Source organism: Salvelinus fontinalis, chromosome 10 (assembly GCF_029448725.1).
Source record: "Salvelinus fontinalis isolate EN_2023a chromosome 10, ASM2944872v1, whole genome shotgun sequence".
NCBI lineage: Eukaryota > Metazoa > Chordata > Actinopteri > Salmoniformes > Salmonidae > Salvelinus > Salvelinus fontinalis.
In genome coordinates this window covers 47,852,062-47,879,474 of record NC_074674.1, presented here as the reverse complement: position 1 = coordinate 47,879,474, position 27,413 = coordinate 47,852,062, and the positions used below count along the sequence as shown (strand labels likewise).

General features: G+C 42.4%; 1 protein-coding gene across 1 annotated transcript in view; it reads left to right on the top strand.

Moving 5' to 3' along the window:
• Positions 1–27,204, top strand: part of LOC129863319 (V-set and immunoglobulin domain-containing protein 10-like 2) — a 142,136-nt gene extending 114,932 nt beyond the window's left edge. Inside the window, exons 8-18 of the mRNA XM_055935209.1 lie at positions 2,787–2,923; positions 3,015–3,165; positions 3,401–3,460; positions 3,547–3,726; positions 11,755–11,897; positions 14,237–14,244; positions 14,521–14,663; positions 14,872–15,104; positions 21,130–21,304; positions 26,808–26,930; positions 27,155–27,204. Of these exons, the coding sequence (XP_055791184.1) occupies positions 2,787–2,923; positions 3,015–3,165; positions 3,401–3,460; positions 3,547–3,726; positions 11,755–11,897; positions 14,237–14,244; positions 14,521–14,663; positions 14,872–15,104; positions 21,130–21,304; positions 26,808–26,930; positions 27,155–27,204 (1,403 nt within the window). The remainder of the gene's footprint in view (positions 1–2,786; positions 2,924–3,014; positions 3,166–3,400; positions 3,461–3,546; positions 3,727–11,754; positions 11,898–14,236; positions 14,245–14,520; positions 14,664–14,871; positions 15,105–21,129; positions 21,305–26,807; positions 26,931–27,154) is intronic.
• Positions 27,205–27,413: the final 209 nt, after the last annotated feature.

Here is a 27,413-nt window from a genome sequence, read left to right as displayed (position 1 = left end):
TTGTCACATGCAGAGGATAAAGAAGATGTAAACCATACAAAGAAATGGTTACTTGCACAGTGGAGTCTTTTGTTTAGATAGTTAGCTATCTAGCTAAACAATTAACCATAATGCCTACTCATTCTACCTTGCACCATGCATGATTCTGCAGGTAGCTATAACTAACCAACTAGGTTCAATGTTAGCTAGATAGCTAACATTAGGCTATAACTAGCAATGCAAATAGATTTTTGAGATACAAATAATATTACTACACAGATTATACACATAACATTAGCTAGCGAAGCCAAGTTTGGCTTGCTAGTTTACAGTACGCTCTTGCAATGAAAAGGACTTTCTGACTAAATTAGTAACGTATAATATTGGAAAATGTAGCTAGCTAGACTCTTACCCATATACATGGATGGACGCTTCTCCCTCTCTGTCACGGATGTGATGGTTGCCCTTAGTTTCAAGATGTAATCGGGATGATGTCTATGTTATAAACAGAGGCATGCTACATGGCAGACCAATCCGAACTCATCTCTCAGCATGTCCAGCCCGTCCATTATCTCAACCAATCATGTCCAGCCCGTCCATTATCTCAACCAATCATGTCCAGCCCGTCCATTATCTCAACCAATCATGTCCAGCCCGTCCATTATCTCAACCAATCATGTCCAGCCCGTCCATTATCTCAACCAATCATGTCCAGCCTGTCCATTATCTCAACCAATCATGGCTAGCGGGAAGGTTCCTGTATTTTTCGTGGCTAAATCAACTACAGTAAGGTCGTAATTCAACAATTGTATTCATATTTAGAGATGGCACACAGACACATGGACGTGAACATGTTCAAGAAGGCATTTCTGACCAAAAAATGCATTTTGATATAAATAAAAAATGAAACATTCAAATACCTCTCCTGTGAAGTAGTGACATGCGACATACGCCTAGCTTCTTGAAATGGGTCACATATCTTAACAGCATGTCAAACACGTATTCAGGTGCCAGAGGATATGAGGGACCAACCAGGCCCATATCTTGGTGCAAGGCCACGTAGTGCTTTCAAAATCAATTCTAAAACGAACAGGCAACCAATGCCAGGCAACCAGGCAACCAATACATCTAGTGACCACAACCACACAACTACTGACCACAACCACACAACTGTTGACAGCAACCACACAACTACTGACCACATCTAGTGACCACTATCACACTACTACTGATAACAACCACACAACTTCTGACCACAACCACAGAACTGTTGACAGCAACCACACAACTACTGACCACAACCACACACCTTCTGACCACATCTAGTGACCACTATCACACTACTACTGATAACAACCACACAACTACTGACCACAACCACACACCTTCTGACCACATCTATTGACCACTAACACACTACTATTGATATCAACCACACTACTGCTGACCACAACCAAATAACTACTGACCACAAAAAAAACACCTTCTGACCACAACCACACACATTCTGACCACAATAAGACAACTACTGACCACAACCACACAACAACTGACCACAACCACACAACTACTGACCACAAACACACCATTTCTGACCGGAGAAATACAGAGCACTCAACTCCTGACCACAACTATTGACCACAACCACACAACTGCTGACCACAACCACACAACTACTGACCACAGCCACACAACTCCTGACCACAACTACTGACCACAACCACACAACTGCTGACCACAACCACACTACTACTACTAACAACCACACAACTAGTGACCAAAACCACTCAACTGCTGACCACAACTTCTGACCACAACCAAGTAACTACTGACCACAGCCACACACCTTCTGACCACACAACTGACCACAACCACATAACTACTGACCACAGCCACACAACTTCTGACAACATAACTACTGAGCACTCATCTACTGACCACAACTACTGACCAAAACCACACAACTTCTGCTGACCACAACCACAGAACTGCTGACCAGATCTATTGACAACAACCACACTGCTACTGACAACACACCTATGGACCACTCAACTGCTGACAACAACTACTGACCACAACCACACAACTACTGATAACACACCTATGAACCACACAACTACTGATAACACACCTATGGACCACACAACTTCTGACCACAACCACAGAGAAAGGTGGAGAGCTGATGGATGTGACCACATCTTGTGACCCTAACCACATAACTACTAACCACAACCACACAAGGTCTGACCACATATCTTACTACTGACCATATCCACAAAACTTTTGACCACAACCACACACCTACTGACCACAACTACTGAACCACACAACTACTGACCACTATTGACTATAGATGGGAATTGTACATGATTTCAATATTCAAATAATATAATTAAAGTACAACTTTTTAAACTTCTTTCACTACTACAAAAATACTTTAGCATGCCCCACTTCACTATTAAAGTTACAATATAGTTCTTAAATGGTAAAAAGCTGGTTTTGTCACATTACAGATGTGTGAGTCTAAAATCACACTTGGGTTTTTAGCCTGCTGGCTAAATAGGCCAGGCTATTGCGCAATAGTGCCAGAGAATCAATTTATCTCTATGGGCCAACGTTTTGTCTTTATTAAGCAAAAGGTGGTTTTCTGAAAACATTTTAGTGATCCTTTCTGCTGCTTCTCTCTCTCCTCTCCATATGGTCTCGCCTCACACACACAAACACACATATATACACACACAAACTCACACACAATAACAACACAGTCAACAGAGTGTTGCGCTGTATATTGTCACCCTGTCCCCCAGACCCTCCAGATGGTTCCCCCTCCTGCTCTGTTCTGCCAGCAATGAACTACTCCTCCCTCAACCTGTCCTGTTCATGGCTGGGGGGCCTGCCCCCCCCTTCACTACGCTGGACCACAAACCCTCTCTCCCTGGCACAGGTACACACACACACACATGTATACACACGCACACATGCAGAAAGGCTCCTAACAAATACAATTCTTGTTGTTCTGGTTGTTATTGCACCAGGGAGGGGCGTGGCTTGGGGGTGAAGGGGCGTGGCCAGCCAACCATGTCTCCGTACTGCAGTCTGGATCCCAGACCTCCAACAACTCTCTGTTCACCTGCCTGGGGATACACCCTGCTCTCAACACCCCCACACAATGCACTGCACGGGCCTGTAAGTCTCACACACACACACAGACATACAATTGGCACAGGCATCACACAAACACAACGCTGCCCCAAACTTGCCCTCTCTCTCTCTCTCTCTCTCTCTCTCTCTCTCTGTCTCTCTCTCTCTCTCTCTCTCTCTCTCTCTCTCTCTCTCTCTCTCTCTCTCTCTCTCTCTCTCTCTCTCTCTCTCTCTCTCTCTCTCTTTCTCTCTTTCTTAGGGTCTCCTTATGGTGAGCCAGTGTGTTCTGCTTATGCCACCGGTAAGAACCAATACCTGCTGCTGTCCTGCTCCTGGGAAGGTAACCATGACCATCACAACAACCACTAACACCACAACAACAACCACAATCACAACAATAACAGAAATAATAATATTGTACTGTAGGTGGGTCTCCCAGGTCCATAGTGTGGTGGGAGGGGCCTAAAGGAGAGGGCAGGGGCCAAGGAGTGGAGACCTCCAACATCCTGGTACTTCGTTCTAACTCCACCCAGGATGGACAGGCCTACACCTGCTACGCCAAACACCCCATGGACACACGCACCAGGACCTGCAGCCTTAGACTGGGTAAGCACATACACACAAACCAATAAGGTCTTACGGTTTCAGGTCGATTTTTGAAAAATCATGGACAAACATCCATTTTCAACCTATTTTGGACTCTTTCCACGTGGTTACAGGTTTTGGAAAAAGAATCAACCGTTTAGAAATTAATTCCAACTCGTTAAGCTTGGGGCGTTTGGGATAGTAAAAAAATATAATAATACCCTATTTCAAAGTTTATTGGTCACATACACATGGTTAGCAGATGGTAATGCAAGTGTAGCAAAAATCTTGTGCTTCCAGTTTGTCGTGGCAATTTCCTGTATTACCAAATGAGGAGAGTTACAAAACACACACCAGTCAGAGTTATACTTAAACTTCATCTTTTAATAATATGAGCTTCACCATAGCCCTTTAACTCTTAGATAAATTCAGTGTCTATAATGAATTCTGAGAGTGCTTACAAAATAATACCAAGATCTTTTATAGCCAAGATACGCCCCTCTCAACTTACATGACGAACCACAGATCTTAGGAAAACTTCACAAAGGGCCTTTTACTTGAGAAAGGAGTATCCCATAGCCAGATAGCATTAGCTATAAATCATCGTTCAGTTTGGTCTCTAAGACGAGGTTCTAATCTTGTTCCTGGTACTTCATAGTACAAAAACACCACCTCATCCAATGGCATATACCAATTTTAAACTCTAGATACTCCCATCTCAAGTACACCCCACTCATGGACAAGCTCACTGAGGGGAGTGAGCCTCTAGGTCATATACTATCTCAAGATAGGTGCAACATCAGAGGGGACATACAATGGTTCCAGACACTGCCATACACTGCCAATAGGAAAAGGAGGGAGTGACTTGCGTACAGACATTGTGGAGCCAAGAGATAATTGGTTCCCCCTTAATCACGCCATCCCTTCACATGGTTTAACAGATACATTCACATATGAAGACAATGTTCCATTCTGACCTCTCCCTTTCTGATATCCTGCATATCACCAGACATGTAAAAGACAAGCCTGACCTCTACCCTCTCTGGGCCCCAAGTGACTTTTCCCTAGCTGAGAAGGGAAAAGTGCAACTGCCAACAGTATAGTCCAAAGGGAGACATTCTAATGACAAGTATCTCACATAAGCATATTATGTAAATAAAACATCTTATTTATCTATGTTACCCAACTAATTCTTATTCATCTGAGTTAGTGATTGCTGTTTAACAGTCTGATGGCCTTGAGATAGAAGCTGTTTTTCAGTCTCTCGGTCCCTGCTTTGATGCACCTGTACTGACCTCGCCATCTGGATGGTAGCGGGGTGAACAGGCAGTGGCTCGGGTGGTTGTTGTACTTGATGATCTTTTTGGCCTTTCTGTGACATCGGGTGGTGTAGGTGTCATGGAGGGCAGGTAGTTTGCCCCCGGTGATGCGTTGTGCAGCCTCTGGAGAGCGTTGCGCACCCCCTGGAGAGCTTTGTGGTTGAGGGCGGAGCAGTTGCCGTACCAGGCTGTGATACAGCCCGACAGGATGCTCTCAATTGTGCATCTTTAAAAGTTTGTCAGGGTTTTGGGTATAAAGCCAAATTTCTTCAGCCTCCTGAGGTTGAAGAGGCGCTGTTGTACCTTCTTCACCACACTGTCTGTTTGGGTGGACCATTACAGTTTGTCCGTGATGTGTACGCTAAGGAACTTAAAACTTTCCACATTTTCCACTGCTGACCCTTCGATGTGGATAGGGGGATGCTCCCACTGCTGTTTCCTGAAGTCCACGGTCCTCTCCTTTGTTTTGTTGATGTTGAGTGAGAGTTTTTTTTCCTGACACCACACTCCAAGTGCCCCACCTCCTCCCTGTAGTCTGTCTCGTCGTTGTTGGTGATCAAGCCCACTACTGTTGTGTCATCTGCAAACTTGATGATTAGGTTGGAGGCGTGCATGGCCAAGCAGTTGTGGGTGAACAGGGAGTGCAGGAGAGGGCTGAGCACACACCCTTGTGGGGGCCCAGTATTGTGGGTCAGCGAAGTGGATATGTTGTTTCCTACCTTCACCACTTGGGGGTGGCCCGTCTGAAAGTCCAGGACCCAGTTGCACAGGGATGGGTTGAGACCCAGGGCCTGAAGCTTGATGATGAGCTTGGAGGGTACTATGGTGTTGAATGCTGAGCTGTAGTCAATGAACAGCATTCTTACATAGGTATTATTTTTGTCCAGATGGGATAGGGCAGTGTACAGTGTGATGGTGATTGCGTCATCTGTGGACCTGTTGGGGCGGTATGCAAACAGAAGTGAGTCTAGGGTGGCCGGTAAGGTGGCAGTGATATGATCCTTGACTAGCCTCTCAAAGCACTTCATAATGACAGAAGTGAGTGCTACGGGGCAGTAGTCATTTAGTTCAGTTATCTTGAAGCATCTGGGGACAAAAGACTGAGATAGGGAGCGATTAAATATGTCCATTAACCTCTACTTCATCACCATCCCTGATCCGGGAGCATCCTCATCAGTAAAAAGCTGACTAGCATAGCCTAGCATAGCGCCACAAGTAAATACTAGCATATAAATATCATGAAATCACAAGTCCAATACAGCAAATGAAAGATACACATCTTGTGAATCCAGCCATCATTTCCGATTTTTAAAATGTTTTACAGCGAAAACACAATATGTATTTCTTTTAGCTAACCACAATAGCAAAAGACTCAACCGCATATCTTCACATTTTTTTTACCGCATAGGTAGCTATCACAAAACTGACCAAATAGAGATATAAATAGTCACTAACCAAGAAACAACTTCATCAGATGACAGTCTTATAACATGTTATACATTAAATCTATGTTTTGTTCGAAAATGTGCATATTTGAGGTATAAATCATAGTTTTACATTGCAGCTACAATCACAAATAGCACCGAAGCAGCCAGAATAATTACAGAGAGCAACGTGAAATACCTAAATACTCATCATAAAAATTTTATGAAAAATACATGGTGTACAGCAAATGAAAGATAAACATCTAGTGAATCCAGCAATATTTCAGATTTTTTAAGTATTTTACAGCAAAAACACAACATAGCATTATATTAGCTTACCACAATAGTCAAACACACAACCGCATTTATTCACCGCATAGATAGCATTCGCAAAAACCAGCAAAATATATAAAATGAATCACTAACCTTGACCAACTTCATCAGATGACAGTCTTATAACATCATGTTACACAATACACTTATGTTTTGTTCGAAAATTTGCATATTTTGAGCTGCAAACCGTGGTTATACGTTGTAAATATGTAGCATCGATTCACCAAATTATCCGGAGATATTTTGGACAGTCACCTAATCTGACCAAAGAACTCATCATAAACTTTACTAAAAAATACATGTTGGACAGCAAATGAAAGATACACTAGTTCTTAATGCAATCGCCGTGTTAGATTTTTAAAAATAACTTTACCATAACAAACATCTTACGTTATAGCGAGACAGTGCCCGCAAAAAGGAAGGAAAATAGGACTAAACATTTTCCACAGAAATACGAAATAACATCATAAATGGTTCTTACTTTTGCTGAGCTTCCATCAGAATCTTGTACAAGGAGTCCTTTCTCCAGAATAAATCGTTGTTTGGTTTTAGAATGTCCTCTTCTCCTGTCGAATTAGCAACCTTAGCTAGCCAAGTGGCGCGAAGATGTACATCTTCACCTAACGCAGAGAACAGAAAACTCCAAAACTCCCGATAAACGTTGAATAATCTGATAAAACTATATTGAAAAAACATACTTTACGATGATATTATCACATGTATCAAATAAAATCAAAGCCGGAGATATTAGCCGTCTATACCGAACCCTTTTTTTGTTTTGGCGCTGTCTCGCTATAACGTAAGCTGTATGTCGTAATGAAGTTATTTTTAGAATTCTAACACGTATCTATCATTTGCTGTACAACAAGTATTTTTTAGTAACGTTTATGATTAGTTATTTGGTCAGAATAGGTGAGTGTCAGAAATATATCCGGACATTCTGGGAAAAAGATGCTAAGTTTTCACAATGTATAACCACGGATTTCAGCTCTAAATATGCACATGTTCGAACAAAACATAAGTGTATTGTATAACCTGATGTTATAGGACTGTTATCTGATGAAGTTTGTCCAGGTTAGTGAAAAATTATATATCTTATGCTGTTTTTTTGCGATCGCTAACTTTTGCTGCTGATAAATGGGTTGTGTTTTTGGCTATTGTGGTAAGTTAATATAATGCTATATTGTGTTTTCGCTGTAAAACACTTAAAGAATCGGAAATATTGGCTGGATTCACAAGATGTTTGTCTTTCATTTGCTGTACACCATGTATTTTTCATTGATGTTTTATGATGAGTATTTAGGTATTTCAATTTGGTAGGACCCATTTTATGATGCTATTTCATATATCTGTCTAAACCAAACTAACCAACAAACAACTTCATCAGATGACAGTCTTATAACATGTTATTCAATAAATCTATGTTTTGTTCGAAAAATTTGCATATTTTTGGTATAAATCATAGTTTACATTGCAGCTACAATCAGAAATTGCACCGAAAGCAGCTAGAATAATTACAGACACCAACGTCAAATACCTAAATACTCATCATAAAACATTTCTGAAAAATACATAGTGTACAGCAAATGAAAGACAGGCATCTTGTGATTCCAGCCAATATTTCCGATTTTCTTAAGTGTTTTACAGCGAAAACACAATATAGCGTTATATTAGCTTACCACAATAGCCAGAAACACAAGCAATTCCCCAGTAGCAAAAGTTAGCGATCGTAACAAACCCGCAAAAGATATACAATTTTTGACTAACCTTGATTTTCTTCATCAGATGACAGTCCTATAACATCAGGTTATACATACACTTATGTTTTGTTCGAGAATGTGCATATTTAGAGCTGAAATCAGTGGTTATACATTGTGCTAACGTAGCACCTTTTTCCCCACATGCCCGGATATTTTTCTGACACTTTTTCTGACACACATATTCTGACCAAATAACTATTCATAAACATAACTAAAAAATACATGTTGTATAGGAAATTATAGATACACTAGTTCTTAATGCAATCGCCGTGTTAGAATTCTAAAAATACCTTCATTACGACATCCAGCTTAGGTATAGCGAGAGAGTACCCAAAAGCTGGGCGCAAGCGACTAGCACAACATGTTCAACAGATATATGAAATAGCATCATAAAATGGGTCCTACTTTTGCGGATCTTTCATCAGAATGTTATACAAGGGGTCCTTTGTCGGGAACAATCGTTGTTTGGATTTAGAACGGCCTTTTTCCCTCTCGATTTAGCAAGCAAACTTGCAAAGTGGCGTGAATCTCTCCATCGTCGACAAAGTCAGAGAACGGAACACGGCAAACCCCCGAAAAAATGTCAATAATCTGATTAAACTATATTGAAAAAACATACTTTACGATGATATTGTCACATGTATCAAATAAAATCAAAGCCGGAGAAATTAGTCGTCCATAACGACAGCTTATCAGAAGGCAAATCCAGGTCCCTTGACGCGCTCTCCAGAAAACAGGAAACTGGTGACACGTCATACAAAGAGCATTTATTCGAGCCAAGATCAAGTTACACACTCCATTTCTTCTCTCACTGCTTGTCGACATCTAGTGGAAGACGTAAGAAGTGCATTTAAACAAATAAATATCAAGGACTTTAATAGGCAGGCCCTAGAAGAGAGCATCGATTTCAGATTTTCCACTTCCTTTCAAGAAGTTTGCTGCAAAAGGAGTTCTGTTTTACTCACAGATATAATTAAAATGGTTTTAGAAACTAGAGAGTGTTTTCTTTCCAATAGTAATAATAATATGCACATTGTACGAGCAAGAATTGAGTACGAGGCCGTTTGAAATGGGCACCTTTTATCCGGCTACTCAATACTGCCCCTGCAGCCCAAACAGGTTAATGTGTGAAAGTTAAATATTTCAAAAAAATATCTTTTGAATTTCGCGCCCTGCACTTGGACGGGCTGTTGTCATATTGAGCCCGACACCGGCCTCCAGCCATAAAAGGTTAACTAACAGTTTAATAGACATGTACTGGGTTTAACTAACAGTCTAATAGACATGTACTGGTTTAACTAATAGTATAATAGACATGTACTGGGTTTAACTAACAGTCTAATAGACATGTACTGGTTTAACTAACAGTCTAATAGATATGTACTGGTTTAACTAACAGTATAATAGACATGTACTGGGTTTAACTAACAGTCTAATAGACATGTACTGGGTTTATCTAATAGTCTAGTAGACATGTACTGGGTTTAACTAACAGTGTAATAGACATGTACTGGGTTTAACTAAAAGTCTAATAGACATGTACTGGTTTAACTAACAGTCTAATATACATGTACTGGGTTTAACTAACAGTCTAATAGACATGTACTGGGTTTAACTAACAGTCTAATAGACATGTACTGGTTTAACCAACAGTCTAGAAGACATGTACTGGGTTTAACTAACAGTCTAGTAGACATGTACTGGGTTTAACTAACAGTATAATAGACATGTACTGGGTTTAACTAACAGTCTAATAGACATGTACTGGTTTAACTAACAGTATAATAGACATGTACTGTGTTTAACTAACCATCTAGTAGACATGTACTGGGTTTAACTAACAGTGTAATAGACATGTACTGGGTTTAACTAGCAGTCTAATAGACATGTACTGGGTTTAACTAACAGTCTAATAGACATGTACTGGGTTTAACTAACAGTCTAATAGACATGTACTGGGTTTAACTAACCGTCTAATAGACATGTACTGGGTTTAACTAACAGTCTAGTAGACATGTACTGGGTTTAACTAACAGTCTAATAGACATGTACTGGGTTTAACTAACAGTCTAATAGACATGTACTGGGTTTAACTAACAGTATAATAGACATGTACTGGTTTAACTAACAGTCTAATAGACATGTACTGGGTTTAACTAACAGTCTAATAGACATGTACTGGGTTTAACTAACAGTCTAATAGGCATGTACTGGGTTTAACTAACAGTCTAATAGACATGTACTGGTTTAACTAACAGTCTAGTAGACATGTACTGGGTTTAACTAACAGTCTAATAGACATGTACTGGGTTTAACTAACAGTCTAATAGGCATGTACTGGGTTTAACTAACAGTCTAATAGACATGTACTGGGTTTAACTAACAGTCTAATAGACATGTACTGGTTTAACTAACAGTCTAATAGACATGTACTGGGTTTAACTAACAGTCTAATAGACATGTACTAGGTTTAACTAACAGTCTAATAGACATGTACTGGTTTAACTAACAGTCTAATAGACATGTACTGGGTTTAACTAACAGTATAATAGACATGTACTGGGTTTAACTAACAGTCTAGTAGACATGTACTGGGTTTAACTAACAGTCCAATAGACATGTACTGGGTTTAACTAACAGTCTAATAGACATGTACTGGGTTTAACTAACAGTCTAATAGACATGTACTGGTTTAACTAACAGTCTAATAGACATGTACTGGGTTTAACTAACAGTATAATAGACATGTACTGGGTTTAACTAACAGTCTAGTAGACATGTACTGGGTTTAACTAACAGTCCAATAGACATGTACTGGGTTTAACTAACAGTCTAATAGACATGTACTGGGTTTAACTAACAGTCTAATAGACATGTACTGGTTTAACAAACAGTCCAATAGACATGTACTGGGTTTAACTAACAGTCTAATAGACATGTACTGGGTTTAACTAACAGTCTAATAGACATGTACTGGGTTTACATGGTGTCTGTATATTAAAATACAGTGATTGACTCTCTCTCCGCGTGTGTGTGTGTGTGTGTGTGTGTGTGTGTGTGTGTGTGTGTGTGTGTGTGTGTGTGTGTGTGTGTGTGTGTGTGTGTGTGTGTGTGTGTGTGTGTGTGTGTGTGTGTGTGTGTGTGTGTGTGTGTGTGTGTGTGTATGTATGTATATATATATATATATATATATATATATATATATATATATAGAGGCTCCAGTCTTGTTGACCCAGCGTAGTGTGGTGTCTGTGTTTGAGGGCAGTGATGTCCAGCTCACCTGTATCCTGCAAGCTAACTATCCCCCGGTCAATCAGATCGTCTGGTTCAACAACCGCAGACAAGAAGTCATACAGGTACATGCCCTGCCCCCTGTGAATCTGGTGCCAATTACCTGCTGCTAACTCTTTGCGAATATAGGCCAGGTTACTGTACAGTACTTTAAAGGTCTAGGCCAGGTTACTGTAAGTTACTTTGAGGTTTTGGCCAGGCTGCTGTGAAGTACTTTGGCGTCTAAGTTATTGTAAAGTATTTTGAGGGCCTAGGCAAGGGTACTGTAAATAATTTTTGGGGTCTAGCTAACAATAAAGTATTTTGAGGGCCTAGGCAAGGGTACTGTTGGTTAACTGGTTTACAAGTGTTATGGCTTTACACCCCCTCCTATATTGAGGATAAAGAGTTACTTGCATAACAGAACACAGAGGGCGTTCTTTAATGGAAGCCTCTCAAACATAATCCAGGTAGAAGCAGGAATTCCCCAGGGTAGCTATTTAGGCCCTTTGCTTATTTCAATCTTTACTAATGACATGCCACTGGCTTTGAGTAAGGCAAGTGTGTCTACATACGCGGATGACTCAAAACTATACACATCAGCTATTACAGCGACTGAAATGACTGCAACACTTAACAAAGAGCTGCAGTTTGTTTCAGAGTGGGTAGCAATGAATTAGTTAGCCCTAAATATTTCCAAAACTAAAAGCATTGTATTTGGGACAAATCATTCACGAAACCCTAAACCTCAACTACATCTCGCAATAAATAATTAGGAAATTGAGCAAGAGTGAGGTGACTAAACTAATTGGAGTAGCCCATGATTGTAAACTGTCATGGTCAAAACATATTGATACAACAGTAGCTAAGATGGGGAGAAGTCTGTCCATAATAAAGCGCTGCTCTGCCGTCTTAACAACACAATCAACAAGGCAGGTCCTACAGGCCTGGTTTTGTCGCAACTGGAGTACTGTTCAGTTGTGTGGTCATGTGCCACAAAGAGGGACTTGGGAAAATTAAATTGGCTCAGAACAGGACAGCACGGCTGGCCCTTAAAAGAACACAGAGAGCTAATATTAATGCATGTCCATTTCTCATGGCTCAAAGTGGAAGAGAGATTTACTTCCTCATTACTTGTTTTTGTAAGAGGTGTTGACAAGCTGAAGGTACCGAGTTATCTGTTTAAATTACTGGCACGCAGTTCGGACAGCCATCCATACCCCACAAGACACCAGAGGTCTGTTTAAACTACTAGCACACAGCTCAGACACCCATACATACCCCACAAGACATGCCACCAGAGGTCTGTTTATACTACTAACACACAGCTCAGACACCCATACATACCCCACAAGACACCAGAGGTCTGTTTAAATTACTGGCACACAGCTCAGACACCCATCCTTACCCCACAAGACATGCCACCAGAGGTCTGTTTAAACTACTAACACACAGCTCAGACACCCATACATACCCCACAAGACACCAGAGGTCTGTTTAAACTACTAACACACAGCTCAGACACCCATACATACCCCACAAGACACCAGAGGTCTGTTTAAACTACTAGCACACAGCTCAGACACCCATACATACCCCACAAGACACCAGAGGTCTGTTTAAACTACTAGCACACAGCTCAGACACCCATACATACCCCACAAGACACCAGAGGTCTGTTTAAACTACTAGCACACAGCTCAGACACCCATACATACCCCACAAGACATGCCACCAGAGGTCTGTTTAAACTACCACCACACAGCTCAGACACCCATACATACCCCACAAGACATGCCACAAGAGGTCTCTTCACAGTCCCCAAGTCCAGAACAGACTAAGGGAGGTGTACAGTACTACATAGAGCCATGAATACATGGAACTCTATTCCACAGTACTACATAGAGCCATGACTACATGGAACTCTATTCCACAGTACTACATAGAGCCACGACTACATGGAACTCTATTCCACAGTACTACAGAGAGCCATGACTACATGGAACTCTATTCCACAGTACTACATAGAGCCATGACTACATGGAACTCTATTCCACAGTACTACATAGAGCCATGACTACATGGAACTCTATTCCAGAGTACTACATAGAGCCATGACTACATGGAACTCTATTCCACATCAAGTAACTCATGCCAGCAGTAAAATTAGATTTAAAAAACGGATTAATTAAAACACCTTATGGAACTGCGGGGACTGTGAAGCAACACAAACATTGGCACACACACACGCACACACGCACACACGCACACGCGCACGCGCACGCGCACACACACACACACACACACACACACACACACACACACACACACACACACACACACACACACACACACACACACACTATAAATATACACATGGATTTAGTACTCTAGATATGTGGTAGTGGTGGAGTAGGGGCCTGAGGGCACACAGTGTGTTGTTTTTAAAATTGTATAAACTGCCTTATTTTTCCTGGACCCCAGGAAGAGTAGCTGCTGCCCTGGCATAATAAATACAAAATACAAAAAAAGGTTATGAAAATGTGAAGATACATAGATATCTGCTGTGTACTTTGTTTAATTAACTGCAGAACTACCTGTGACAAGTAGAGTTAAAATATGATTGGTTGATTCACAGGAAGTAACGTGTAGAGTTAAAAGGTGATTGGTTGTTTGACAGGAAGTCCAGGAAGCCCTGGCCACAACCAGGAAGTACGTGCTGCGTCGCGCGGCTGCGTGGACCAACCTGACGGTCCTAGAGACGGATGGAACAACAGACAGCGGCCAATACTGGTGCTCCGCTAGCAACGCTGTGGGAGGGACCGAGATCCCTGTTACGCTACTGGTCAAGAGTAAGATCCCTGTTACACTATTGGTCAAGAATAAGATCAATAAAGCTTTGGTCTGTACACCCACAAAACTAAACTAAATGGTTTTCTGATGAACTGAATGGCTATTTCATTACTGTTCTACTGTACCTCCTCCTCTCATCCCCTTCTCTCTCTTTGACCCACCCCCCTCCCCCATCCTCTCTGTCTCCCTGCCCTCTCCCCCTCTCAGGATACCCCATGCCTCCCAATGTGACCCTGGTAAGGCTGGTTTACAGCAGTCGGCAGCGCAGAGAGGTGGAGCTGGAGTGGCAGATGGAGGGAGAAGGAGAAGGAGGAGAGGGAGGAGGGCTGACTGGGTTTATACTTGACCACAGACTAGAGGAGGCACCAGGGAGAAGGAGAGGAGAGGAGGAAAAAGAAAAGGACAGAGAGGAGGCTGGTGCAGATTCTGCTGACCAAGAGGTGACCAGAAAGAGAGTTGGGGGGGCAGACACAGAATAATACAATTATGTTATTCAGTATGGAATAAGAAAGTTTATGTTGTTCCAGTAGATACCATGATATTTGTGTTCTATCTAGTAGATACCCTGATGGTTGTGTTCTATCTAGTAGATTCTCTGATAGTTGTGTTCTATCTAGTAGATTCTCTGATAGTTGTGTTCTATCTAGTAGATTATCTGATAGTTGTGTTCTATCTAGTAGATACCATGATAGTTGTGTTCTATCTAGTAGATACCCTGATGGTTGTGTTCTATCTAGTAGATACCCTGATAGTTGTGTTCTATCTAGTAGATTCTCTGATAGTTGTGTTCTATCTAGGAGATACCATGATAGTTGTGTTCTATCTAGTAGATTCTCTGATAGTTGTGTTCTATCTAGTAGATTCTCTGATAGTTGTGTTCTATCTAGTAGATTCTCTGATAGTTGTGTTCTATCTAGTAGATTCTCTGATAGTTGTGTTCTATCTAGTAGATTCTCTGATAGTTGTGTTCTATCTTGTAGATACCCTGATAGTTGTGTTCTATCTAGTAGATACCATGATAGTTGTGTTCTATCTAGTAGATTCTCTGATAGTTGTGTTCTATCTAGTAGATACCCTGATAGTTTATTTATTTTATTTATTTATTTTAATTTTATTTTATATAGCCCTTCGTACATCAGATAATATCTCGAAGTGCTGTACAGAAACCCAGCCTAAAACCCCAAACAGCTAGAATGCAGGTGTAGAAGCACGGTGGCTAGGAAAAACTCCCTAGAAAGGCCAAAACCTAGGAAGAAACCTAGAGAGGAACCAGGCTATGAGGGGTGGCCAGTCCTCTTCTGGCTGTGCCGGGTGGAGATTATAACAGAACTATGCCAAGATGTTCAAAAATGTTCATAAGTGACAAGCATGGTCAAATAATAATCATGAATAATTTTCAGTTGGCTTTTCATAGCTGATCATTAAGAGTTGAAAAACAACAGGTCTGGGACAGGTGGCGGTTCCATAACCGCAGGCAGAACAGCTGAAACTGGAATAGCAGCAAGGCCAGGCGGACTGGGGACAGCAAGGAGTCACCACGGGCGGCAGTCCCGACGCATGGTCCTAGGGCCCAGGTCCTCCGAGAGAAAGAAAGAGAGAAGGAGAAAATTAGAGAGAGCCAAGACTTTCAAAATGTTCATAAATGACAAGCATGGTCAAATAATAATCAGGAATAAATCTCAGTTGGCTTTTCATAGCCGATCATTAAGAGTTGAAAACAGCAGGTCTGGGACAGGTAGGGGTTCCATAACCGCAGGCAAAAGAGTTGAAACTGGAATAGCAGCAAGGCCAGGCGGACTGGGGGCAGCAAGGAGTCACCACGGCCGGTAGTCCCGACGTATGGTCCTAGGGCTCAGGTCCTCCGAGAGAAAGAGAGAAGGAGAAAATTAGAGAGAGCCAAGATTTTCAAAATGTTCATAAATGACAAGCATGGTCAAATAATAATCAGGAATAAATCTCAGTTGGCTTTTCATAGCCGATCATTAAGAGTTGAAAACAGCAGGTCTGGGACAGGTAGGGGTTTCGTAACCGCAGGCAGAAACAGTTGAAACTGGAATAGCAGCAAGGCCGGGCGGACTGGGGACAGCAAGGTGTCAGCATGCCCGGTAGTCCTGACGTATGGTCCTAGGGCTCAGGTTCTCAGAGAGAAAGAGAGAACGAGAGAATTAGAGAGAGCATACTTAAATTCACACAGGACACTGGATAAGACAGGAGAAGTATTCCAGGTATAACCAACTGACCCTAGCCCCCCGACACATAAACTACTGCAGCATAAATACTGGAGGCTGAGACAGGAGCGGTCAGGAGACACTGTGGCCCCATCCGAAGAAACCCCCGGACAGGGCCAAACAGGAAGGATATAACCCCACCCACTCTGCCAAAGCACAGCCCCCACACCACTAGAGGGATATCCTCAACCACCAACTTACAATCCTGAGACAAGGCCGAGTATAGCCCACAAAGGTCTCCACCACAGCACAACCAAGGGGGGGTGCCAACCCCCCCTTGGTTGTTGTGTTCTAGTTGTGTTCTATCTAGTAGATTCTCTGATAGTTGTGTTCTATCTAGTAGATACCATGATAGTTGTGTTCTATCTAGTAGATACCATGATAGTTGTGTTCTATCGAGTAGATTCTCTGATAGTTGTGTTCTATCTAGTAGATACCATGATAGTTGTGTTCTATCTAGTTGATTCTCTGATAGTTGTGTTCTATCTAGTAGATACCATGATAGTTGTGTTCTATCTAGTAGATTCTCTGATAGTTGTGTTCTATCTAGTAGATACCGTGATAGTTGTGTTCTATCTGGAAGGTACCATGATAGTTGTTGTCATAACAAATTGTCCACTTGTGAGAAGGTGGGAATGGTCCGTGGACACTTAAGGGATGCAAATGATGAATAAGTTTCATTTGGTGACCTCAGAGAGGACCGGAAACACACATAACTATATCTCTGAATATGTGCATTTGTCAATTATGTGGTTTGCATCTAATTCTGTATAAAATGAATTAGTAAAGATGAAACTATTTGTGAAATGATGTAATTATAATGTTAAACATTTAATGTGAGAGAATTGTATTCCCAACTAAGTTTAACTAGGTCATTGTTCCGCCCCCGTGAGCACAGACATGATCAGGCGTCATAGAACCGCTTTTTCTACTGTTACGAATAAAAAACCCTCCTGACGAAATCTTCTTCAGACCACACGTACCTCGTGGAAACTGAGGTGGCACAGGTTTGAGTACCAAGACTAATCAAACCCACAGCGTGAGCTGTGATTGCGAATAGTTATTGAATTCCTAACCATACCACGTGGATCATTGGCTACACGGCTGGAAATTGTTAAACTCTGAGACTATCAATCCCTACAGGAAAAGAGCAAATCTTTGATACAAATTACTAGTCTGCAGCTAGAAATTGTCAACCTGGGATGCGATTGCCGACAACCGCCGAAACATCTATTCTATGAGAACATTTCTGTATGGTACTCTGAAGTATCCACTCTAACCACGAAAGACTTTGATCTTCAGGGAAACAGAAAGAGAAACAGATGAACTGACTATCCAGCAGACGGACCAGATTCCAACAGAAAAGATCACGACACATGGTCGTAAATATATATATTCATTGCAATTATTCCTGAATGAGTCAGCGTTCATGTGCAAAGGATTAGCATTCAATTAATATAATTATAGTAGTACTGTGTGTAGTGATCCCGCTGGTCTTTCCCGCTCTGTCTCAGTCCACACCCACTTCCCTTTGTCCACCAAGCCGTCATATCGGCATAGACCACTAGGGAATATTCCCTATCCTTGTTAGTAACAATATCTACTGTTTCTTTATGCATTTCTGTGATTATTTAGTTAGTAAATAAATGATTAAGACAATTGGTGTATGGATGATTCATAGTAAAGGCTGGGTTCGTGCAGATAACCAACCATTTATGACATTTCGAATGAGATGGACGTGATGTAAATGATAATACATTAATAAGAAGACTAATTGATCAGATACTAACATATCTGAAGAGTTATATTAGGAAAATTATAACTTTGTAATCTCAAGATTTTCCTTGGTGCACCGACTTCCTAGTTAATTACATTTACATGATTAGTTTAATCACGTAATAAAAATTAGTAAGGCCACAGAATGGCCTTTAGTAAGGCCACAAAATGGCCTTTAGTAAGGCCACAGAATGGCCTTTAGTAAGGCCACAGAATGGCCTTTAGTAAGGCCACAGAATGGCCTTACTAAAGAGCTCAGTGACTTTCAACATGGAACCGTCATTGGATGCCATCTTTCCAACAAGTCAGTTTGCCACATTTATGCCCTGCTAGAGCTACCCCGGTCAACTGTAAGTGCTCTTATTGTGAAGTGGAAACATCTAGGAGCAACAACGGCTCAGCCGCAAAGTGGTAAGCCACACAAGCTCACAGAATGGGACAGCTGAATGCTGAAAAGCGTAGCACGTAAAGATCGTCTGTCCTCAGTTGCAACACTCCCTACCAAATTCCAAACTGCCTCTGGAAGCAAAGTCAGCACAAGAACTGTTTGTCGGAAGCTTCATGAAATTGGTTTATATGCCCGAGCACCTGTACATAAGCCTAAATTCACCATGTGCAATGCCAAACGTCAGCTGCAGTGAAGTAAATGTACAGATCTCATCTACAAAAAGAGCCAACAGAGACTTTCTCAAAAAGCTTGGATCTTTAATGTAAACTGTAGTATACTGACTCTGTTTTACAAATCTTTCATTGAGAGTATTATAACTTTTTGTGTTGTTTGTTGGTTTGGCAATGCCACGGTCAGACAGATAAATATGCTGAGAAGGATTATCACCACAGCATGAAAGGAACTTGGAGTCAAACAGACAGGCCTGGATGAGATCTTTAAGGTCAGGGCCCTCTGCAAGGCTCACAAAATCATTTTAGACCCAAGCCACCCCCTGTACCCAGACTTTGAACTACTCCCCTCTGGGCGCAGGTATAGGGCACCCCTCAGCAGGAAAAACACAACTAGACAATCATTTGTGCCAGGTGTGATATCTCTCCTAAATAGCTCGGGCTAATGTTCCAATCAACTCAGTAAGGCCAGCAGGCTAGTATTTTTTTACAATTATTATTGATATGTAACTGTTATGAAAGTTGTATTGTCAATTTTGTTTTGTATTTAAATGCTACTTTAAACATGTATATGACACTGCAACAAAATTTCCACATGGGGACAATAAAGTCAGTCAGTCAGTAAATGTCCCCATGGGGACAATAAAGTCAGTCAGTAAGTACATTTCCCCATGGGGACAATAAAGTCAGTCAGTAAGTACATTTCCCCATGGGGACAATAAAGTCAGTCAGTCAGTAAATGTCCCCATGGGGACAGTAAAGTCAGTCAGGAAGCAGAACGGGACCGATGAGGGCTGAAGTGCGTAGCGTGTAAAAATCATCTGTCGTCGGTGGCAACACTCACTTCCGAGTTCCAAACTGCCTCTGGAAGCAACGTCAGCACAAGAACTGTTTGTTTGGAGCTTCATGAAATGGGTTTCCAAGCCTAAGATCACCATGCGCAATGCCAAGCATCAGTTGGAGTGGTGTAAAGCTAGCTGCCATTGGACTCTGGAGCTGTGGAGGAAATGTGTTCTCTGCAGTGATGAATCATGCTTCACCATCTGGCAGTCCGACAGAAAAATCTGGATTTGGTGGATGCCAGGAGAACACTACCTGCCCAAATGCATAGTGCCAACTGTAAAGTTTGGTGGATGAGGAATAATGGTCTGGGGCTGTTTTTCATGGTTCCTCCTCGGCCCCTTAGTTCCAATGAAGGGAAATCTTAACGCTACAGCACACAATGACATTCTAGACCATTCTGTACTTCCAACTTTGTGGCAACAGTTTGGAGAAGGCCCTTTCCTGTTTCAGCATGACAATGGCCCCGTGCACAAAGCGAGGTCCACATAGAAATTGTTTGTTGAGAACAGTGTGGAAGAACTTGACTGACCTGCACAGAGCCCTGACCTCAACCCCATTGAACACCTTTGGGATGAATTGGAACGACTGTGAGCCAGGCCTAATCGCCCAACATGAGTGCCCGAACCCACTAATGCTCTTGTGGCTGAATGGAAGCAAGTCTCCTCAGCATTGTTCCAACATCTAGTAGAAAGCCTTCCCAAAAGAGTGGATGTTGGTATAGCAGCAAAGGGGGGACCGACTCTGTATTAATGCCCATGATTTTGGAATGAGATGTTCGACAAGCAGTCCTCATACTTCTGGTCATGCAGTGTATCTGCGACCAACAGATGCATATCTGTGTTCCCAGTCATGTGAAATCCACAGATTAGGGCGAAATTAATTCATTTCAATTGACTGATTTCCTTATATGAACTGCAACTCTGTAAAATCTTAGAAATTGTAAAAAAATTTAACATTTTTTTTGTTCATTGCAGATATTAATATAGTTTTGTTGTTGTAGGAGCAGCGACAGGGGAAAAGGAGTAGTTTCTCTCCATGGAAGCAGGTGGCGGTATTGGAAGCCAGGCAGAGGGTCCATACGCTGGGCAACATGACCCCAACAGATACCTACCAGATACGCATCACAGCTGTCAATCACAGAACCCTCGGACACCCCTCCCCCCCAGAAACACCAGGTGAGGGAGATATATTATTACTAATATTATTGTTACTACAATCATGTTATTTTATGCTATTATATTAAAGAGGGGGGGGAAAGGATACAGAGGAGGAGAGAGACAACGAGAGTGCGAGACAGAGAGAGAGGGAGGCAGAGAGAGTGGGGGATAGAGACAGCGAGAGAGAAGGAGACAGCAAGAGAGAGAGAGTTTGAGTTTGAGTTTAAAAAAACTTTATTGGGTCTGGGATCCCAAAACACAATAAACACTCAAATCAAATCAAATTATATTTGTCACATACACGTGTTTAGCAGGTGTTATTGCTGGTGTAGCGAAATGCTTGTGTTTTTAGCTCTAACAATGCAGTAATATCTAACAGTAAAATCTAAAAATCTCACAACAATACACACAAATCTAAAGTAAAGGAATGGAATTAAGAATATATAAATATTTGGGCGAACAATATCAGAGCGGCATAGACTAAGATACAATAGAATAGGATAGAATACAGTATGTACATATGAGATGAGTAATGCAAAATATGTAAGTATTATTAAAGTGGCTAGTGTTCCATTATTAAAGTTGCTTGTGATTCCAAGTCTATGTAATGGTTGTTGTCCTTGATGATCTTTTACGCCTTCCTGTGACATCGGGTGCTGTAGGTGTCCTGGAGGGCAGGTAGTTTACCCCCAGTAATGCGTTGGGCAGACCGCACCACCCTCTGGCGAACCCTGCGGTTGTGGGCGGTGCTGTTGCCATACCATACGATGATACAGCCTGACAGAATGCTCTCAATTGTGCATCTGTAAATGTTTGTGAGGGTTTTAGGTGACAAGCCACATTTCTTCAGCCTCCTGAGGCGCTGTTGTGCCTTCTTTACCACACTGTGTGGGTGGACCATTTCAGTTTGTCCGTGATGTGTACGCCAAGGATCTTAATTAAAACTTTCCACCTTCTCCACTGCTGTCCTGTCGATGTGGATAGGGGGGTGCTCCTTCTGCTGTTTCCTGAAGTCCACGATCATCTCCTTTGTTTTGTTGACGTTGAGTGAGAGGTTGTTTTCTTCAAACCACTCTCCCAGGGCCCTCACCTCCTCCCCGTAGGCTGTCTCATAATCATTGGTAATCAAGCCCACTACTGATGAGTCGTCTGCAAACTTGATGATTGAGTTGGAGTTGTACATGGCCACACAGTCATTGGTGAACTGAACGGCGCAGGTCCTAATCCAGGCACTTGTCATCTCCCGTCTGGATTACTGCAACTCGCTGTTGGCTGGGCTCCCTGCCTGTGCCATTAAACCCCTACAACTCATCCAGAACGCCGCATCCACCTCTGGCCTGCTCGCCTCCCTACCTCTGAGGAAGTACAGTTCCCGCTCAGCCCAGTCAAAACTGTTTGCTGCTCTGGCACCCCAATGGTGGAACAAACTCCCTCACGACGCCAGGTCAGCGGAGTCAGTCACCACCTTCCGGAGACACCTGAAACCCCACCTCTTTAAGGAATACCTAGGATAGAATAAAGCAATCCTTCTAACCCCCCCCCCCCCCCTTAAAAGAGTTAGATGCACTATTGTAAAGTGTCTGTTCCACTGGATATCATAAGGTGAATGCACCAATTTGTAAGTCGCTCTGGATAATAGCGTCTGCTAAATGACTTAAATGTAAATGTAAATGTGAACAGGGAGTACAGGAGAGGGCTGAGCACACACCCTTGTGGGGCCCCAGTGTTGAGGATCAGCGAAGTGGAGATTTGTTTTCTGCCTTCACAACCTGGGGTCGGCCCATCAGAAAGTTCAGGACCCAATTGCACAGGGTGGGGTTGAGACCCAGGGCCTCAAGCTTAATGATGAGCTTGGAGGGTACTATGGTGTTGAATGCTGAGCTGTAGTCAATGAACAGCATTCTTACATAGGTTTTTCTCTTGTCCAGATGGGACAGGGCAGTGTGCAGTGCATTTGCGATTGCATCGTCTGTGGATCTATTGGGGCGGTAAGCAAATTGAAGTGGGTCTAGGGTGTCAGGTAAGATAAAGATGATATGATCCTTGGCTCGTCCCTCAAAGCACTTCATGATGACAAAAGTGAGTGATACAGGGCGATTGACACTTTGCCTATTTGATTGTTTGTCTTAGGGCATGGTGGGACTTCTGGATTATTGTACAGCTCCTTGAAAGCGGTAGCTCTAGCTCGGTGTGGATGTTGCTTGTAATTCATGGCTTCTGGTTGGGATATGTACGTACGGTCACTTTGGGGACAATGCACTTATTGATGAAGCTGGTGACTGAGGTGGTATACTCCTCAATGCCATTGGGTTAGGGAACATATTCCAGTCTGTGCTAGCAAAACAGTCCTATGGCGTTGAATCCGCGTCATCTGACCACTTCCGTATTGGTGGTAATTCCTTCGCTAGTTTTTGCTTGTAAGCAGGAATCAGGAAGATATAATTATGGTCAGATTTGCCAAATGGTGGGCGAGGGAGAGCTTTGTATGCAATATCTGTGTGTGGAGTAAAGATGGTCGAGAGGTTTTTTCCCTCTGGTTGTATATGTGACATGCTGGTAGAAATTAGGTAAAACGGATTTAAGTTTCCCTGCATTAAAGTCCCCGGCCACTAGGAGCGCCGCTTCTGGATGAGCATTTTCTTATTTGCTTATGATCTTATATAGCTCGTTGAGTGCGGTCTTAGTGCCAGCATCGGTTAGTGGTGGTAAATAGATGGCTACGAATATTATAGATGAGAACTCTTGGTAGATAGTGTTGTCTACTGCTTATCATGAGGTACTTTTCCTCAGGCGAGCAATACCTTGAGACTTCTTTAATATTAGACATCGCGCACCAGCTGTTATTGACAAATAGACACATACCCCTGCCCCTCGTCCTACCAGACATAGCTGCTCTGTCCTGTCGATTCACGGAAAACCTAGCCAGCTTTATATTATCCATGTCGTCGTTCAGCCACGACTCGGTGAAACATAAGATAGTAGGATAGTCTTAATCGTAGATCATCTAGTTTATTTTCCAATGATTGCACGTTGGCCAATAGTACTGATGGTAGTGGTGGTTTACACACTATCCTTGGAATTCTCACCAGGCACTGCAACCTCCACCCCCGTTTTCTCTGTTTTTTCTTCACGCGAATGACAGGGATTTGGTCCTGGTCTCGAGAAAGCAGTATATCCTTCGCTTCAGACTCTTTAAAGAAAACATAATTTTCCAATTTGAGGTGAGTAATCGCTGTTCTGATGTCCAGAAGCACTTTTCGGTCAAATGAGACGGTAGCAGCAACGTTATGTACAAAATAAGTTCCAAACAATGTAGCTCAGTTGGTTAGGAGCCCATAAAATGGCAGCCATCCCCATTCTGATTGGACAGTGCACTCAAGTGTTTTGGAAAGAAGAGAAAGAAGGGGTAACGGTCTGTAGTTTTTGACATCAGAGGAGTCGAGTGATGGTTTCTTGAGGAGGGGAGTGACTCAGGTCATGTGGAAATCAGAGGGGACGCAGCCAGTGGTCAGGGATGATTTAATGAGGGAAGTGAGAAATGGGAGAAGGTCTCCAGAGATGGTCTGAAGGGAGGGGGGGGGGTGGTTTCAAGAGGGCAGTTTGTTGGGCAGCTGGACCTCACTAGTAGCAGGATTTTAAAGCATAGGGTAGTTCTGTGAGTGGGACCAATTGATTCAGTAGGCTGAATGAAGGAGGAGCAGATGTCGTCAACTTTCTTTTCAAAGTGGTTGACAAAGTCGTCCGCAGAGTGGGAGGAGGGAGGGAGGGAGGATTAAGAAGGGGAGAGAAGGTGGAAAATATTTTCCCAGGGTTAGAGGCAGAAGCTTGACATACAGGGTGAAGAAAGTAGCTTTAGCAGTGGATTCAGAGGAAGATAATTTAGAGAGGAGGGAGTGGAAGGATGATAGGTCCTCTGGAAGTTTAGTTTTCCTATATTTTCATTCTGTAAGATCACAATTAGTCACTCAGCCACGGAGCAGGGGGAGGGCTGAGAGGAAAGGGGACAGTGCGAGTCACATGACCATCTGGGTAGGGGCTGAGTGGCTAGGGTTGGAGGAAATGGAAATAGAAAATGAAACAAAGTAGTCTGGAGGGTGGTTGCAGTCAGATTAGTAAGAGAACAGCCTCTGGTAAAGTTGAGGTCAAGCGTATTGCCTGCCTTGAGAAGGGGAAAGGGTGAAGTCAAAAGAGGCAAGAAGGGGAAAGAAAGAGTTGGAAAGAAATGAATCGAAGGCAGATGTCGGAAGGTTGAAGTCACCAAGAATGAAGAGTGGTGAGCCATCTTCAGGAAATTAGCTTATCAAGGTGTCAAGCTCATTGATGAACTCTCCAAGGGCACCTGGTGGGCGATAGATGACAATAATGTTAAGTTTGAGTGTACAAGTGACAGTGACATCTTAGAATTCAAACGAGGAGATGGACAGGTGAGAAAAGGAGAAAATAGAAAATCTCCACTAAGGAGAAATGAGTAGCTCTGTGCCAGCATGCGATGACCAGATGCTCTCGGATTATGAGAAATGGTAGTCAGATGAAGGAAGAGCAGCTGAAGTAACAGTGTTCACTGGGGTGATCCATGTCTCCTCAGGGCCAAAAAGTCAAATGACTGAAGGGCAGCATAGGCTGAGATAAACTATGCGTTCTTGACCACAGATCGCCAGTTCCAAATGCTTCCAGAGACCAATAATGACATATGGGTTGTGTGCGCAGGGTACACTGAATTAGAAGGGTTGTATTTTTGTCTATTCTGCTAGAGATAAATTCTGAACCCGTTAGCTTTGTCTGTTCTGTTAGAAATTAGTTCTGAACCTGTTAGCTCTGTCTATTCTGTTAGAGATTAGCTCTGAATGTTCTCTAAGCATCACTGATTCACTAACGTGCTAGCCGACATAATCCAGTTAATTTGTATGTACTGTAAGGACATGCTGCACCACAACCCAATGTTGACGATATATCACATATTTTGCCACAAAACATAACTTGTTTTATTTAACGAGGAAAGTCAGTTAAGAACAAATTATTATTTACATTGACAGTCTACCCCGGACCAATTGTGCACCGCCCTTTGAGAGTCCATTCATATTCGGATGTGATGCAGCCTGGATTCGAACCAGGGACAGCGTTGACCCCTCGTGCACTGAGATGCAGTGCCTTACACTGCTGCGCCACTCGGGTGCCCAAAATAATGAATCCTAGCTGTGCTATTGTGCAAGTCACTATATAGCTGACAATGCAGATTTTAAGGTCATTTTCCCCAAAGGCATTTTGCAAAGATCACATTAACCTAAAAGCTGTAATCGGAAATGACCTGTAAATGTCAGGCTCGCTGTAAATGGTAGAGGGTATACATTTCTGTGTGTGTGTGTGTGTGTGTGTGTGTGTGTGTGTGTGTGTGTGTGTGTGTGTGTGTGTGTGTGTGTGTGTGTGTGTGTGTGTGTGTGTGTGTGTGTGTGTGTGTGTGTGTGTGTGTGTGTCTGTGTGTGTGTGTGTCTGTGTGTGTGTGTAAAATGTGTGTATTTTGCAGCGGACCCTCCCTTCAGTGCGTACCCTGCTGTGATTGGAGCTGCCATCGGAGGGATGCTCATCACTACCATAGCAACTGTTCTACTTTTCATGTACATCATCCGCAACCGCAACAACAACCCCAGTACGTACATACACCTACACACAAACATTACATACTCACGCACTACACATAAAACCACTATACACAGTTAGATTCCAAGAACACAGGATGAGATGTTACTATCCTTAGCACTTCCAAGAGTTCATGAACAGTGAGACTGGTGAAATTTGGGGAGCGCATCGTCAGTAGTGTACCTTTGGTTCCTAGGGTGTTTCGGCCTTTCACACTATACACCCTCGCCAAAGGCGGCAAGCGACAGGGTGATCAATCGTACGCTTGCGTCCCATTCCCATAAATTATAATGTAAACTTAACCCTAACCATCCAGTTAATGTAAACTCTAACCATCCAGTTAATGTAAACTCTAACTCTAACCATCCTGTTAATGTAAACTCTAACCATCAAGTTAATGTAAACTCTAACCATCCAGTTAATGTAAACTCTAACCATCCAGCTAATGTAAACTCTAACCATCCAGCTAATGTAAACTCTAACCATCCAGTTA